Source organism: Netta rufina, assembly GCF_964035555.1.
Source record: "Netta rufina genome assembly, chromosome: 10".
Lineage (NCBI taxonomy): Eukaryota > Metazoa > Chordata > Aves > Anseriformes > Anatidae > Netta > Netta rufina.
In genome coordinates, this window is record NC_140133.1 from 3,065,008 (window position 1) to 3,080,732 (window position 15,725).

General features: G+C 39.8%; 1 protein-coding gene across 1 annotated transcript in view; it reads right to left on the minus strand.

The window, feature by feature from the left end:
• CACNA1D (calcium voltage-gated channel subunit alpha1 D) overlaps nt 1–15,197 on the minus strand; it is a gene marked incomplete at both ends in the record, with an annotated part of 188,769 nt that extends 173,572 nt beyond the window's left edge. Inside the window, 3 exons of the mRNA XM_084292806.1 lie at nt 10,437–10,542; nt 12,999–13,317; nt 15,155–15,197. Coding sequence (XP_084148932.1) covers nt 10,437–10,542; nt 12,999–13,317; nt 15,155–15,197 — 468 coding nt within the window. The remainder of the gene's footprint in view (nt 1–10,436; nt 10,543–12,998; nt 13,318–15,154) is intronic.
• Between the last annotated feature and the right edge of the window lie 528 nt (nt 15,198–15,725).

Here is a 15,725-nt window from a genome sequence, read left to right on the forward strand (position 1 = left end):
TCAAATACTTCCAGCATCCTCAGCCCAGAAATCTATAACTAACTCAGTTCTAGTGTTTCATTTGCCTGAAGGTTATCTACTAAAACACCTGTATTTTGTTTCCTCTACACTTGTTTAACGGCAAGAAAAAGACAATTCTAGTGTGTTTATGATTCACATTACTTAACCCTTCAATGGAAGTTTCTATTCACTGAACACATGCTAGCATCAAGGCCTCCAAACCACCTGTAAAGCTTCACCCTGTTTTCACTGGAACTGAACAAAGCACATTCAAAGCAATCTAACATAGCCATATATTTGTTCAAAGAACAAATTCAGATCATTTATTAAAGCAAGGTGCAAGATTAAAATGCACTGTCTTTGTGCAGTTGCTCTTTAAGTTGGTTTTCTCCCCATTAGCCTTTGCAGTTGTTACTTCTCTTGATACCTTCTGAAACACCCTCATTCACAAACATGGAAAAGGGGACAAGAAACCCACTCAATAAGTGGGTTCAGATGACAAAAAAAAAAAAAAAAAAATTTAAAAAAATGTGTGCTTCAGATGACAATTTCTCTAATCCAAGTTTTAGCTGATGAGCTAACTTTCCTGAAAGTTTCCATTAAAAAAATGTCTTGAATCTTATTTCACCTACACCTTTTATCTGGCGTTAATTTCCAATCCTGCACTTAATGCCCTAGTAACTATTCAAAAAAAAGAAACTTGCTTCCTTTTAATTTGCTTGATCCTCAAGCAGAAGTCCTCACATGATTGCAGAATTTGCACTGCCCAATAAAGGGGTACATACAACCCCACCCAATACCTCAGCTCTAGCACTCACTGAATGAAAATGAATACTTAGGTCCCGGGTTTGAGCTTCCATACAAATATTTAAAATAATTATTTGGGCGCAATAGGTATCTAATATTTAGATCAACAGCAATATTTCTGCAAGTGTTTCTAAAAATAGATTTGCCATCTGCATGTCACATGACCATGCTAAAAACACCTCCTGTGGCACCATCCCACCGGCTGGATAGTTCATACAACCATGTTTGTGAATACTCCATATATCATGCTTTCTTCTGCTCTGTGCAGTTCCTGCTGAGTGGGATACTGCCTGGGTTCATTCACAGATCACCTGTTCAAGGAAGTCACCGAACTTCCCACCAAACCCTGAGGGGTGCTTGTGTTACTAATATACCAAACAGGAGACTAACATTAGCGTTTTTAGATACACACAAAACACATGGAAGCTTGCTGTATCCTCTGAGACATCTAACATTAACTCCCCCGAATTTCCTTTCCTACTGCTATTTACCTAAATGTCACTGCTTTTGCTGTATCACTATGGGAACAGCGGCGGTTCCTTCTGTTCCTGTATTGCCACTACCAATCACTTTCTCTTCACCAAAATTCACTGCCAAAATTTCTACGTTCAACCTTGAAATATAGCCTCTGACAACAAAATTAATGCCGAGTTTCTCATGTTCACCACTGTTAGCTAAGTAATCTCCAATTAAAGAAAAAGTAACAAACTGTTTTAAGAGAACACCTCAGACCACATTCTAGCGATTATACAAAGCCTGTCACCATATCTGAACATTTTATAGCCTCAATCTTACTCTTTCTTTTGATGCCCTTTTATAGCAGAAAAAGGTTTATAGGTAGAAAAGTAAAATACTAACAACATAAATAGCCCGTCAAAGAACACACAAGAAGTTGGGAGCAAGCTCCAAAAAAAGTGTTCACTGCTGAATTTTTTGGCTACTGCCTTACCCCCCTTTTTTCTTGCCCTCTCCATTATGGCTCCAAACCATCATCTTTCCTCAACCAGCATAGTTTTAGGGCTTAAAGAGGTATACACATATAGCATATTACTGCAAGAGGTTTTTTGTGTTTGTTTTTTTTTGTTTTGTTTTGTTTTGTTTGGGGGGGGGGGTCTTTTTTAACAGGAAGATCTTGTGAGATCAGCCTTTGCTACATCACAGTTTGTGATCCACATATTTTTCACCCTTAATAACATTCTCATAGCCATACAGTGCTTAAGGAAACTGGATGTGAGAAGCAGCTAGCAGTATTTTACTACTAGAGAAGACAAAGTCCTCAAATACCTCACAAGTGCTGACAGACAAGGTCGGTGTGTGCTCAGTCTACCTGTGTTCAATCTGCATTAACTGTGGGAGTGTTAAGCTCGCAAAGCCTCCAGTGAGTTTCAGTCTTCTTATTGTATTAAGCATACAGATGGCAGGCATGTCTGGTCTTAAGACGGGCTTACACCAACACATCCAAGACAACACAAACAAAATAGAATGGGCAACCAGTAAAATAGCATGGCCTCTGCAGAAACTACATTTTAGGGCATTTCTTTTAAGTTTGTTACTGTTTCATTATCATTAAGACAATATCTGAAAAATTTCAAGTACAATTCAACTCAGTACCAGAACATACAGGAGCTTTCTGTTCTGTATTGCACTTCAAGAGTGATGGAAGCTGAGGTAGTTCTAAAGTCAGAAGACAAAACTTGCTCTGTTGGGCTAAATCAGGCCAGTCACACACACTTCTTATCTTGAAGTATTCATCTTTGCTCTAGCAGTAGATCAGAATACAAACTGTAGTAAGCATAATTTAATAACTATATCTGGAAGTCTCTAGTAAGTTAAATATTGTATTTCAATACTGATTTTTCCATTTATTTTTTCTTCGGTCAGTGGCATCAAGAGATAGCATCCTCATCTTAAAGACCAGAACAAGATAGAAATAATTTTGTAGGTTTTTTTTTTTTTTCCTCTCAGCTTTTTCCTTTGCTATACCAAAGAAAGAAATTATTGAAGAGAAGCTACCTGAATTTGCAACTGTTGGGTCTTCTTGGGATGAAGCTAAGCATACAGCTATTTCAATACCAAATTAGGAGGAATAACTTACTTTTGCCACACTCCATCTGTATGTGTTTTAAAGGGCTCTGGATGGAGGGAAAAAAAAAAAAAAAAAAAAAAAAAAAGGAATGGGACCCTAATAAATCCATGCAGAAAACTGCACTAGCAAAACTCTGATAAACATAATAGAGCTTTGGGGTGTTCGCCACTCAGTTCCTAGGAAGGACTGCATTTTTCTGATTAGCTGAGTGGCATAAGATGCAATGTTGCTGGAGGCTGCTACACCACTGGAAAGCAACTGTAGCCACTGTCAGCCAATACAGACAAGTGTAACGATTAACGATTTATATTCTTATATTGGAAACAGCTTTCTTGTCATTATGCCATACAAATTTACAAATTCAACTGACTCTGTGCACTTTTGCATCACTTGGTCTTCTGCAAAAATTCACTGAAACCCGAAAGGATATCTCAGTACAATATACTTAAATGGGTAATACTTAGCTTTGCATCACGTGAGAAAGGCATATCTAAAACAATTGGTCAAATGACTTTGTGAGCTGAACTGCTGTCCTCAATTAAGATATAAAATGTTAGTCCCTTACAAAATATGCAATAACTATAGAAAGAATCAATTCTGGTCTTCTGCAAGCTCCTTGTCTAGCATCATCCTGTCCACTATACTGTCCAACACTGTATTATACGTTGTTTACCACATTAACAAATATCAAGGTTCAGATCTTTGATGATGATGTTATTATAACATAAGCCTTCAAAATTGCAAGCAGCTCTCTACCCACATGAATAGAGACCACACTGACAACAGGCAACAGTAACTGAGGAGTTAAACACTGCTTGAATTTTTAGTCATGCAAAAGTAAAAATTTATATATTTATATATTTTTAATATTTTTTTAATATTATCAAATACCTTTTAATAGAAACTAAGAAAAAAAAAATACTATTTCAGGACTCTGTAAGTATATCCATGCAAACAAGTCAGTCTGCTCAATCTGCTCATCATTTCAGTTTTGTATTATCAACCACTATCTTACACTCCCTACTAACCTTGAATATGTAAATGATGCATCCTGTCCAGCTGTGTTGGTTTCATTGAAAACATAATTTTCATAGTTAAGTTTTGAACATAAATCTCACTTCTTTGTTTAAAGCTTAGCTTTAAATGCTAAAAGCAAGTACCAAGATTTCTGAGAAGAATCGCACTGTTTAATCAAGGCGTTCTTCAGGAATGGAAGTCTAAAAAAAAAATAAGAAACAACATCAACATCAAGTTGCTAAATCAGCACTACCAAGTGAATTTTATACCAGCAATTACTAAGGGCATCCTCTCAATCTTCATTGAAAGGCAGGGGTGAGGGAGGGTATTTTAATTGTAATCCATTAAATGTAGATTTTATTGCAGAGTATTGCACAGTAACCAAAAAAAAAAAAAGACTAGCACTGAAAAGCAAATCCATCCTAAGTAATATTCTCCCACTATCTCAGTAAATTCACTTAACCTTTCTTTATGTCCCTGTCCTTTTAGATGGTCCACCAGAAGTGAAAGGTTTTGGTGCCTGACAGCAGGATAAGCAAATATGAACTCATGCAAAATGAATGATAAAGCAAATCACATATTCAATTAACCAACCCAGAAAATAGTTTGTAATTAAACCTCACCAGATTAGAAAATACATTATAGTTTATCTTAACTAAGATGCATGTGTCTTTTGAAGCAACCAGGGACTGGCTTTTCAAAGCCACTCAGAACTTCTCCATTTCTGCTGAAATGAAGCAAGCAAACAGGTCGTGACCAATGCTTCTAAAAGCCATGGAACCAAACTCTGTCAGATTTCAAGACAGACAGAGACACACACACAAAAAAAAAAAAAAAAAAAAAAAAAAAACACAAAAACAGGTCTCAGCACATAACATGATTCTCTTAAGTTTAGAACTCTGGAGTTTTTAAAACAGCTTCTGTAAAGCAAATCTAAATAATATTTTGACTATCTACTTTTGGCATGGCACTGGTACCTAGCAACATGTAAAGGTTCTCTACATGTTCATTCACTGAGTACTTTCCAGAATCGTAATTTTCAGGGTTTCCTTTACTGTAAAAACTATTGTCAATGAATAAAACTATGGATTATAATTGTGTTAAATTCACATACTAGTAATTGTAGTAAATTAGTTTACTGTCTATTTAAACCATCTTAATTACTGTTTTTATCACCTCGGTGTGTTTGTATTTTTTTCAGAGCATTTAAAAGTCATCTTGTATTCTCACTATTCTCACTTTCCAGTAGTTTGCATAAGTACAAACTTCTTCCATTCATCTTATATGTTTACTTTTAAACTTTAATGACAACAATATTAGTGTCAGACCTAACTACTTCCCCACCAACAGTTCAACTGTTACAGTATATAATAAGACTAGCTGGTAGATTTGGAAGGACGCACATTTATATTTATTAGGACCAGACGACACTTGAAAGTTTTGCAGGCACACCTTTATCATGCATGGGTTAAGGGCAAAGGGAAAGGCAATAAAACCTCACAGCTCTTCCCAGAACAATTAAACTAACAAAACCATCATCTACCAGTGCGGTACTATTCTGTCTGGGAGACTGACTTTAGGCTATAATAGAAAAAGAACTTTCTGGTATATGCTCATCTCCCTAGGCATTTTGCCAGTAAAGCACTACCAGCAAATCTTTTTAAGAAGACAAGCCCTTAGCAGGAATTCCCCACAGGAACAAGCTTGCAACTTTGAACATGGAAAAAAAAAAACAAATACTTTATTTCAAATGGGAATGATTAAGTACATCTTTTGGGGGACCTTCTGGTTTGGATAATTTGATGGTTATCTCCTGTATTTAAATATATATATATATATATATAATTTTTTTTCCAATGTCTTTAACTAAAACCTTTAAAACTAAATTGTGGAGCTCCTTTTCCTACCCTTGCAAACTGAATAGACTTTTTTTTTAATCTGTGTTGAAGTAGCCAGATCCTCAGCTGTATCGGGGCTTGCAAAAATTGCAAAAATAAAAGGGTAGCAGAGACTAGTCTGTTATTGACAAACTGCTACAGACCCAGGTGACCCTTCTACCAGCTGGAAATTGCCAGTCATCTTGCTCACATCCTTCTTCCAGAAATGTCCCTTTTCCTGAGCCAGAGAATGAAGTAAAAGCTTTCTTCATTTACCATTAAAAATGGACTTGACATATAGCAACTCTTTACCAAGAATGAGGAAGACCTCACTGTTGGATGCTACTATCACAGTGCAGAGCCTAAGAAGTGACTGCAGGACAAAGTGGGTGCAAAATTCTACCAATGCAGAATTTTTCATTTTACTTTGCAGGGGTGTCCATTACAAAGCAAAAGAAAAGTTCAAAAAACTAGGATCTGCACTGATAACAAGTCAAAATAATCCATAACTATTTATTAATGCGTACTATCGGAAGCTTGGGCTGGCAGTAATAGAAGAAAATTGAAATGTGAAGATAGGGCTGAGTGGAGCATTTTTAAATGATCCCCTTGCCAAAGTGTCATCCAGTAAGGAATTATTGCAGCTGTACAAAGGTTACTTGCCAATGTGCAGTCTCAGCTAAAAACACAACAGCTTTATTACTTATTTTGAGCAAAATAAGTCAGGCTGCTACAACAGTTACTTTGAGTTGTTTTTTTAAATGAGATACCAGCGTAATCGAGGTACAGAAAAAGAGACCCAAGCCCCAAAGCTCCCTCAGCTGAAAAACACAGCAAATAAATACAAGTAGAAATCTTTCTAAAATACATCACAGAATATTTGTTAATTAAACAATTTATTATTTACTGTGTGTTTAAAACCAACGACATTCTACACAAATATTGTCAGATAAACTACAAGTAGAGGATAACTAGGTGCAAGGTAGAATCCCAAAACCTTGTCAATGGATGGATTAGTCAGTCATGTGGCCTGAGGACTGAATGAGTCATGGGGTTGCTAATGAGATAAGGATAGGAAGCCTGACACCTTATGTCAGGAGTTCACTGGTTCTTCTCAGAGCACTCTCCTGCTGTGACCTAGATTGAAGGCACAAGTAACAGTGCAGGGACAACACAGGCTTTCCTGTTGGAGGTCACTGAAAGATTCACCTAAATCTACTTACAGGGGAAATGTTTGCCTGAAAGACAGAATACAAACAGTAGCTTTCCGTAGCAGGGTCCCCCCACTAAGGCTCTCCTGGTCCCAGCTGCCTTGAAAAGTTTGGAGAAAGAAAAGGAGGTGTTGTGGGCCATCAGCTCACCAGCCCTGTAAGCACAGGCTGGGGAGACCTTTTAATGCAGAACTTCACCTTTCAAGAGAGTTCCCCACTGACAACCATAATCAGAAACAAGGCTGAAGAACCTGTTATCAGGGGCATAGAGTCTTCAGTTCTCGTTAGGGTCCCTCATGGGGACCTCATAGGCTCCCGTTAGCCCCTTGTGTATGTGACTTCGCACTTGCCAATTTGCTGCAATATATGCAAGTCCCTCAAAATGGGAGCCTTGAATCTCTTCAAGTAGAACAGTCTCACCAGTGAAAACTCTTGGAGTCTAGACACAAGAGATGCAAACAACTCAAACTTCAGTGCTCTATTTTTCATAGACTCAGCATGGACGCCTTATTGTTCACACTTCAAAAAAAATAATAATAACCAAAGATGTCTCAATGTCTTGATCACAGGAGAAATCCCTACCTGTGCTGTGCCAGTCTGCCTGCATACTGCAGAGTAAAATATGGTGCTAATCTAACCCATGGGTTAGATTGCCTCCTACCCAAGTAAGTAGGAGGCAAAGCACAAGACAGTCTGAGAGAACAGAACATGGTACAGCAGGATGATACAAGAAAAAAATGAGGTAGGAGAGTGAGATAGAGCAAAGCATGCTGCAGAAGAGGCCAAGTGGAAGAGTAAAGACAGAAGGAAGACAGAGGGCAGAGACAAAAGATAATGAGAAACAGAAATAAGCGGGAAGTTGAAGACAAAAGACATGAAAATAAATAAAACAGATGAGGGGGAAAAAAAAAAAAAAAAAAAAAAGCAGAAATAGAAGAAATATACAGGAAATTCATCCTGACAGAAACAGCTTCTTATCAAGTGCAGACAAGAGACACTGCCAAAAGAAGAGCTGAATCAAACATGAAAAGTTCAGATCACCTGAAACTTCAAGGCAGATCAAAAAAAACTACATCTAACTCCGAATGAAATAGTGGGCTTATGAGGATTCAGCCCAGAGTATACTGGCCCTATCCTCCTGCTGCAGCAAAAGAAAAACTTTCCCGGATCAATAATAGTTTCTCCAAACTACTTGCAGAAGAACTGTACCAACTTGTGAAAATGTCAATTGGTCAGTGCTTACTCACTTAAGTAGAATAAGGGACCGAGCTCAATAACTCTTGGAAGCTCATTAGTCTGTATAGTACTCTGTGCACAACAGACCATAATGACAGAACTGCTCCATTCAAGGAATAGAAGATCTCTTTCTCCTGCCTCTCCCAGAAGACAGAAGAAACACATCAAAGTGTTTCTGACTGCTTTCTGGATACATTTTCCCACAGAACACAGAACTGTCACACCAGTAAGTGGCCAAGCACAGTCCATTCAGAATATAACTCCACATTTCTGATCCACACACATCAGGAAACATGCTCAAACTGGTTCCCAATTAAGCTTGAAGATTTCTAAGTTATCTTATACGATAGTGCTTCACATCATACTTGAATCCAAAGTACCGGCTTAACAAAGGAAGTTGGGCTACACTAGTTGAGAAAAATGTCAGCAAAATACCTGAGAAAGATACAAGGACACAGATCAATGGTTAGTGCATTTCATGATGTATAACCCTAGTCATAAGGAAAGACAACACTGCTTCTGCCAGAGTAATTTATTACATCAGGTAGACAGGATGTGTCAGTACATTCCCTTTTCTGGCTCAAGTCTGCCCCAGCACATGGCAGTACTTGAGCAAGCCTAGTGGAATTACTCAAAATTAACAAAAGGCAAATTTAAATGGCCAAATTCTAAACCATATGTACACTTAGAGGTCTTCAAGACCTCTTTTCCTAAAATAGATAGGGAACTCTTATTAAAAAATAAAATAACAATAAAAATAACAAAAAAATAAAAAGGTAATGTATTTTTGCTTAGACCAACCTGTTCACATTAGTTAAAATAACATCAGGGACAAAAACGTACATTGCTTTCTAAATGCTAACACATTGCAGAATTAGGTCAGATACCAGCCTAACAAAACTAAAGCTAAAAACATTTATTTCAAAATGATTAGCCTCTAACACAAGTAATTATATTACCTTTTTCATGTAATGCTTTTTGAAAGTTGTTATTACCAAATCTCTTGTTGGATTGGCAGCTATTGAGATCTGTGCCCTCAATTTCTCACAGAGGGGAGAAAATGAAGAGAGATAAGACTGTTGGCTGGCTAGATACACAGCTGCATAAATAATTCTTTACATTGACCTGAATTATTCTGCCTTTCGCTAGCATGTTTTTTTTGTCATCCATAGATGCTTAATCTTGATGAACAAAAATATATTAAACAGATCATATGAATCGAATGTGGTTGGTTCCCCCCTTCCCACCCCTCCACCCCCCCCGAAAGTAATTAATCTTACACACCACACAATGCACAAACATCTCTAAAAATAGAAAGCCTCGTATCAGCCTAAATTTTCCATCCAAAGTAGTCCAAAATTACCTACTTACTGATCTGGCATCCAATTTTTGTTCTGAAGACACCCTCCTAACCACCGCTCAAAAAAAGTAAGTCCCATAGACTTTGAAAACTCAAAGGTTTGCTGAGGTCTAATTACTATTTCAAAATATCTTTTAATGTAAACGATGGAACTATTCTAATGTAAATTCAAATCACCTTTAAGAGTGATAGCCTCCCAAAGTATTAATAAAATAGCAACTAAAAGGAAAATATTTTACATAATATTTTCAAGTACAACACAGGTATACTATTTTTAATGGAAGAAATACAGCTCTACAAAGTACAGCAATATCATCCTCTTTAAAAAACACTTAGAAGTAACTGCTTTTAAAATTCACATTGCTATTCTTACAAGTTCAAAATGTATTGCTGTAAAGTTTCCCACCATTCTCTTCTCATCTAATAATATATACAGCTAAATAACACCATTAAAAATTGAAAATAGATTAGATAAGCATACTAGGAAAGACAGTAAAACTTCAGAAGGACTGAAAAAGGCATGTCTAAAACAACAGAAATTTAAATCAAGGTTTTTAATACCATACCTCTATACACGCACAGTATAACATTAATTTACATTCTCTTCCAAATAATTTTACTGCTGAAAAATATCTGGTTTTAAACATATGACATAAGGGAACACATTAAAAATAAAAATAAAACAATTCCACATTCTGGATATATTTTATTCCAAAGTATCACTGCATACCAGTTTTTTGACTGAAATTGTTACACTTAATACGGTCTCAAACACTAGCAACTAATCTTGACCATCAAGATAAAAGAACATCATTATAAAATAAAAATACAAGAGTACTTACCAAATTATGATTAGTTGAATTAGAATCATCTTCTGGGAATGGGATGTAAACAGCTAAGGCCACACAATTGGCAAAAATAGACAGTAGTATAAATATGTCAAATGGTCTGGAAAATCCTGTTAAGGAATCCATGAATTCTAAGTGCCTACTAACTTTCAAGCCTAGCTCTTTTTTCAGTTCTAACACTCAAACAGGTCTTAGGTCTCAGGCAATCTTTTGACTGATAACTGTGACAAACACTCAATCACCTCCAACTATATCACTACACCAAATTATTTTCCATCACACTGATGTTTCAATGTGCTGCTCTTTTCTGCAAAGGGGAGAAGACTTACTGTTGCTGCCACAGAGCGCTTTTTATTAAGTTCTACAGATTAATTTAATTACATACTCTTAAATCAATATGCAGGTTAACATGCTAGATAAGGAATATTTATGGAGCTATTTCGTCTTCATATGCTAACATTAAGTCTCATTAACTAACAGAAATGTGTTTATCCAAAGGAAGAAAATCATTTGGTATCTAGTTCATAGTAAGATGAGAATGATTCCCAACAAATCACAACTGTTCTCCTGTAGAGAGCTGGAATGTTGTGTAATGCACACAGAAAACTCTGAGCCCCTTTCATGTCTTGGACAGCTGAACACCTGAACAGTTTTGCTTTGGCCAGAACCAATGAAAGTTTAGGCGAGTAGACTGGCTAAGAGAATGTCATTGCTGGCTTGGCAGCCATACATACTGGGAGGCTTTAGGCTTTCACATGGGATGGCAGGAACTACAGCTACACTTTTAACAACATGTCTAGATGAATACAGTTGAAATCTGGAGATATTTTTCCTCCAGGAAAAGAAAGGTATTTCTTAAAATTCAGCCTTATGAAGTTTATTCTCCAGCTTATCATCAATTTGCCTTTCTCTGAATAATATTTAATTATCTTCTTCTAATTAAAAATATGGGGGTACTCAGATAAAACTACTTTTGGAAGTTTGTAAACAAAGTATTTGGGACTTGACTTTTTCCCCCCCCATTTCAGTGCACAGCTTCCTCATATATGTCCATAAAATTTCCATAAAAGATTGAGCAAAGAGCACTGCATATAATTTTGTTTCCTCAAAAACAATTTTTTCAATTTAGAATAGACTTTTTACGATGAAAAAGACTATTAAGCTCACATGCCCTTTAAGATCTTGTAAATTTCGTTTGTTGACATCTCAGTTTGTAAACTCAAGGTCTGAGTTTACCTTCACAAAAGCCCATCAACATCAACAGTCATTACAAAATAAAGTTAGAATACACATCTCAACAAGCAGTGTTCTCCAGACTGAAATGGACAATATCAGTGCAAGACTGACAAGCTTGTTTTATGATACAGTGCTAGCAGGACAAATTCTGCCCCGAGTTATTCCACTCTAGACCCATAGTAATTTCATTTCACTGACCTTAGCCAAGGAGATGCCAATTTACTGAAATTAGTTGGACTTCTACCAGTGTAAATGAAAGTGGAATCTGTTTCATTATCTTTAATTAAGTTCAAAGAATTGGGAAAAAAAAAAAAAGCCCTATAAATGAGAAATATTTCCTACTGAAAGCGGTTGGGTGTGCTGCTTAAAATAACAAAATGAATTTTACTTTGTTAGTCTACTCTCGTAAATAGCTCTCTTCTGCTACAGGGATATTGCCACAACTAACAGGCATGTGTTTTTATCCTTGTACTTCAACAAAGCTTCATTCTCTATTTCAAACTTTTTCTTGAGAATTAAAAAATATACCAAATCTACATGCTCTTTGTTCTTCCAAGGAAATCCACATTCTTCCAAATCAGAACCACTGACCTGAAGATAAAGCAATTCTTCCAAGCACTCAAATCATGAACACATGCCAGTATACCTGATCCTGAATCTACAGCCGGATGAGCTTCCAAATGTTTGGTGGCAGACATACATGTATGTTGTAAATGTTCAGTCATTCATATGTAATTACAGTGAATCTGTATTTTAGCTAAAAGCCTTCCTTGCATTTAGCAATTGGAAAACATCATTTTGAAATAACTTCACCATTCATTCTACATCTACATACATTGGCCCTAACACCTCATCACTATATAGAAGATACAGGTTTGACATCTTAGGTCAAAGGTCATCTCCCAATTAAAACCACTAGATGTATTCCTGTCTATTCAGCCTTATTTGGAAGAGCAATGAATTCAATATTGAGATTTGATGGAACATAACATAAGCTTGCAAATGCCAAAAGTTAAGTTCAGAATGTGTTCCCCTCTCCCCCTAAGAAAAAACGAACCACTATGAACTCTTCCCTGTCTTTGAAGTACTTACTTTAATGAAACAATACTCTACATCGTTATGACACGGATTAAGAGGCTATCATTAACAGCAATTTACACAAAATTAACTACCATTAACGTTAATGAGTGTTACCCGCACAGAGTTAAGTGAACTAACTGTCACTAGCTGTGACACTATCAGACATGGCAATACAATTCCTCTGATCTATCTGGAAAACTCAAGGAACAGATGGTAAAATGAAACTGCATCAAAGGATACTTCCATTCTACTAGACTAATGCAGGCTCTTCGTATTGGATTGTTGAGGGATAAACAGAAAAGGGCACGGGGTGGCCGACTATTAGACGTATTACCCTGTTTTTTGCTCTTGGCATATTGCTGACGTTTTCTTTGGGACAGAGATCCTACAGGCTGGGTTGTGGTGGTACTCATATTTTGGGCAGCCTTTGCTTGTCTAGCAGCATCAATTGCAGCTTGCCAAGACAGAACAGTTTGCTTGGATGGTGCTGAACTGTTTGACTGAGTAGTTGGTCCGTCACCAGGGAGAGGAATTCTGGTGCTACTTGCATAGTTCGCCTCTGTGAGAGAAACGGAAAAAAAAAAAGTACTTGTTTATAACTTTTTATGCTAGAATGTGTCACAGTGTTTTTGATTAAAAGATTATTTTAAGACCTCTTGCTGGTGTGATGCTTATATTATGTATACTATAGAGCATAAGTATATGCACATGTGTATGTATGTATGCGTACATACATACATGATTGAATATACAGGTATGAGTGTATATATGTGATTCAACAGTAGCCAAAAGGTCTCAGGAACCAGCATTTATTTCAAGTTTAACCTAAGTGTCAAGGCAAGTGCTACACCAACACTTGACATTTTAATTCTTCCTTTTTTTTTTCCTTCACGAACTGGATGGCAGCTCTTCTGTCAGCACGATAACGCAGTAAAACACACCTCCTCCTAATGACCGATTGGGCTGTGGTGCCTCAGCATTTACTATTTCCTCACCTCATCCTGATCGAAGGAGTAGTCATTTAAAATCCTTGCACATTTTTCAATCGAGAACAACCAAGTGTACACCTCTTCCCCCAAAACATAAAACCCCAGAAGTCCTGTAAGCAAGTTAAATTTCGCACTGTTCTGTATTCTCAAAGAAAAATGCCTCCCACACAGGAAAACATAATATTGTCTGGTGGTAAATAGGTTCATAAAGCTCTGCTATCTTGCACGGCAGAAATTACACCCGTCAAACTACTGTAAAGGAATTTTATTTTATTTCTGCTTTTTCACAAGGTGTCACAAAATAAATCGCACCTTCCAAATAATATTTTAAGGCCTTTTTTTATCCCGGATGACAGCAAAGCAGGCAAAACAACACCTCCTCGCACAGCTCTTTCCTCGCGAGCTCCCTGACTAGAGCAGCAGAGCCTCCTCCTACATGCACCTGTAGGAAGGAGACGCTCCTAAGTCAAACCCAAAACTTGAAGATGCCTGGGTGGGGAAAAAATGGAAGAACGGCACAGCATCCGCGCAGGGAACCGGGGCTGACGGGCGGAACGGCAGCGACACGCATCCAGCTACCCGGGCAGGAGGGGAAAACACCTCCCCAGCGACCGCCGCTCGCCGAGCAGCGGAGCCTCGGGGCTCGCCAGCCCAGCCCTCCGGTCACCTCCCGCCGCCTCCCCGGCGGGGGCAGCGCAGACCGGGGCTGCCTCAGCCCCTCACACGCCGCCGGTCCCAGGCTCGGCCTCGGCCTCGGCCTCGGCCGCTGCCTGCGCGAGGGGCGGCCGCGGGGGGCGCGCTAAGATGGCTCCCGGCCGGAGCTCAGCCGGCGGCAGCGGGGCAGAGCTGCCCGCCCGCACCTGGGGCTGCCCGAAGGCAGCGCGGCTCCTCGGGGGCGGCGGTGTCCATCGCGGCGTTTTTCACTGGAGTCCTTTTCTTTTTCTTTCTTTTTTTTTTTTTTTTTTTTAAAAAAAAAAAAAAGCAACGGCACAGACATCTCCCCCCGCCTGCCTCCCGGGATGCTACGAAACGTGGCTCGGCGCAAACAACCCCCCGATCCGCGCAGCCATCCCTCGGGTTCTTTCGTGTCCCGCTGCATCCCTGCCACCTCCACATTACTACCCCGGGGTAGTAAATTAAACCTTACACCCAGCTGCGGGGGATGTGCCGGAGCCCCCAACAGCCGCATCCCCCCCAACCCCGACGGCACCCCGATCCCTCCCGTCTTCGCCCCCTGCCCCCTCCCCCCCGTCTCCCGGTCCTCTCCCCACCCCAAACCTGCCCCATCCTCACCCCTCCTCTCCCTCCCTAATCCCCGTCTCCCAAATCCCTCACAAATCCTCCCCCGCTGCCCCCCCTCCCCTCAGCCCCGGGCATTCTGCTGCCGCTGCCCTTGCTGGCTCTTACCTTCTGGGTGCTGCTCCGGCGGCTGCTGCTGGTGGTGGTGCATTATTCTCACTTTCTCCAGCGTATGAGAGGAAAAAGAAAGAAAAAAAAAAAAAAAAGAAAAAAAAAAAAAAAAGGCCGAGACGCCCCCCACCCACCCCGAGCCAGGTGTGCGCTGCCCCTGCGGTCCCGCTACCCGACCCCCATGGTAGTGACTAGCGACGCGCGAGGGGCTTTTCCTCCTCCTGCTGCTGCTGCCGCCGCTGCTTTGCCGCTGCCAAATCCCTCCGAGTTTGGGCCAACATGACACTCACATCCGGGTGACACGGGATCTCTCCATCCCTAGCAACCCGGCTGCTGCCGCCGCCAGCTCCTCAGTCCCCCTCCTGCCGCTGCCGCCCGCTCCCCGGTCCCCCTCCTCCCGGTGCCGCTCCTCCTCAGCGCCCTCCCGCCGCCGCCACGCCGTTAACTCCCTCGCTGCTGCCGCTGCCGCCACCTGCTGCTCCCTGGGCCGGGCCGGGCCGGGCGGGGGCGCGGAGCTGCTCCTTAATCTCCCGGAGCTCCGGCAGGGCGAACGGAGCCGCCGCCGCCG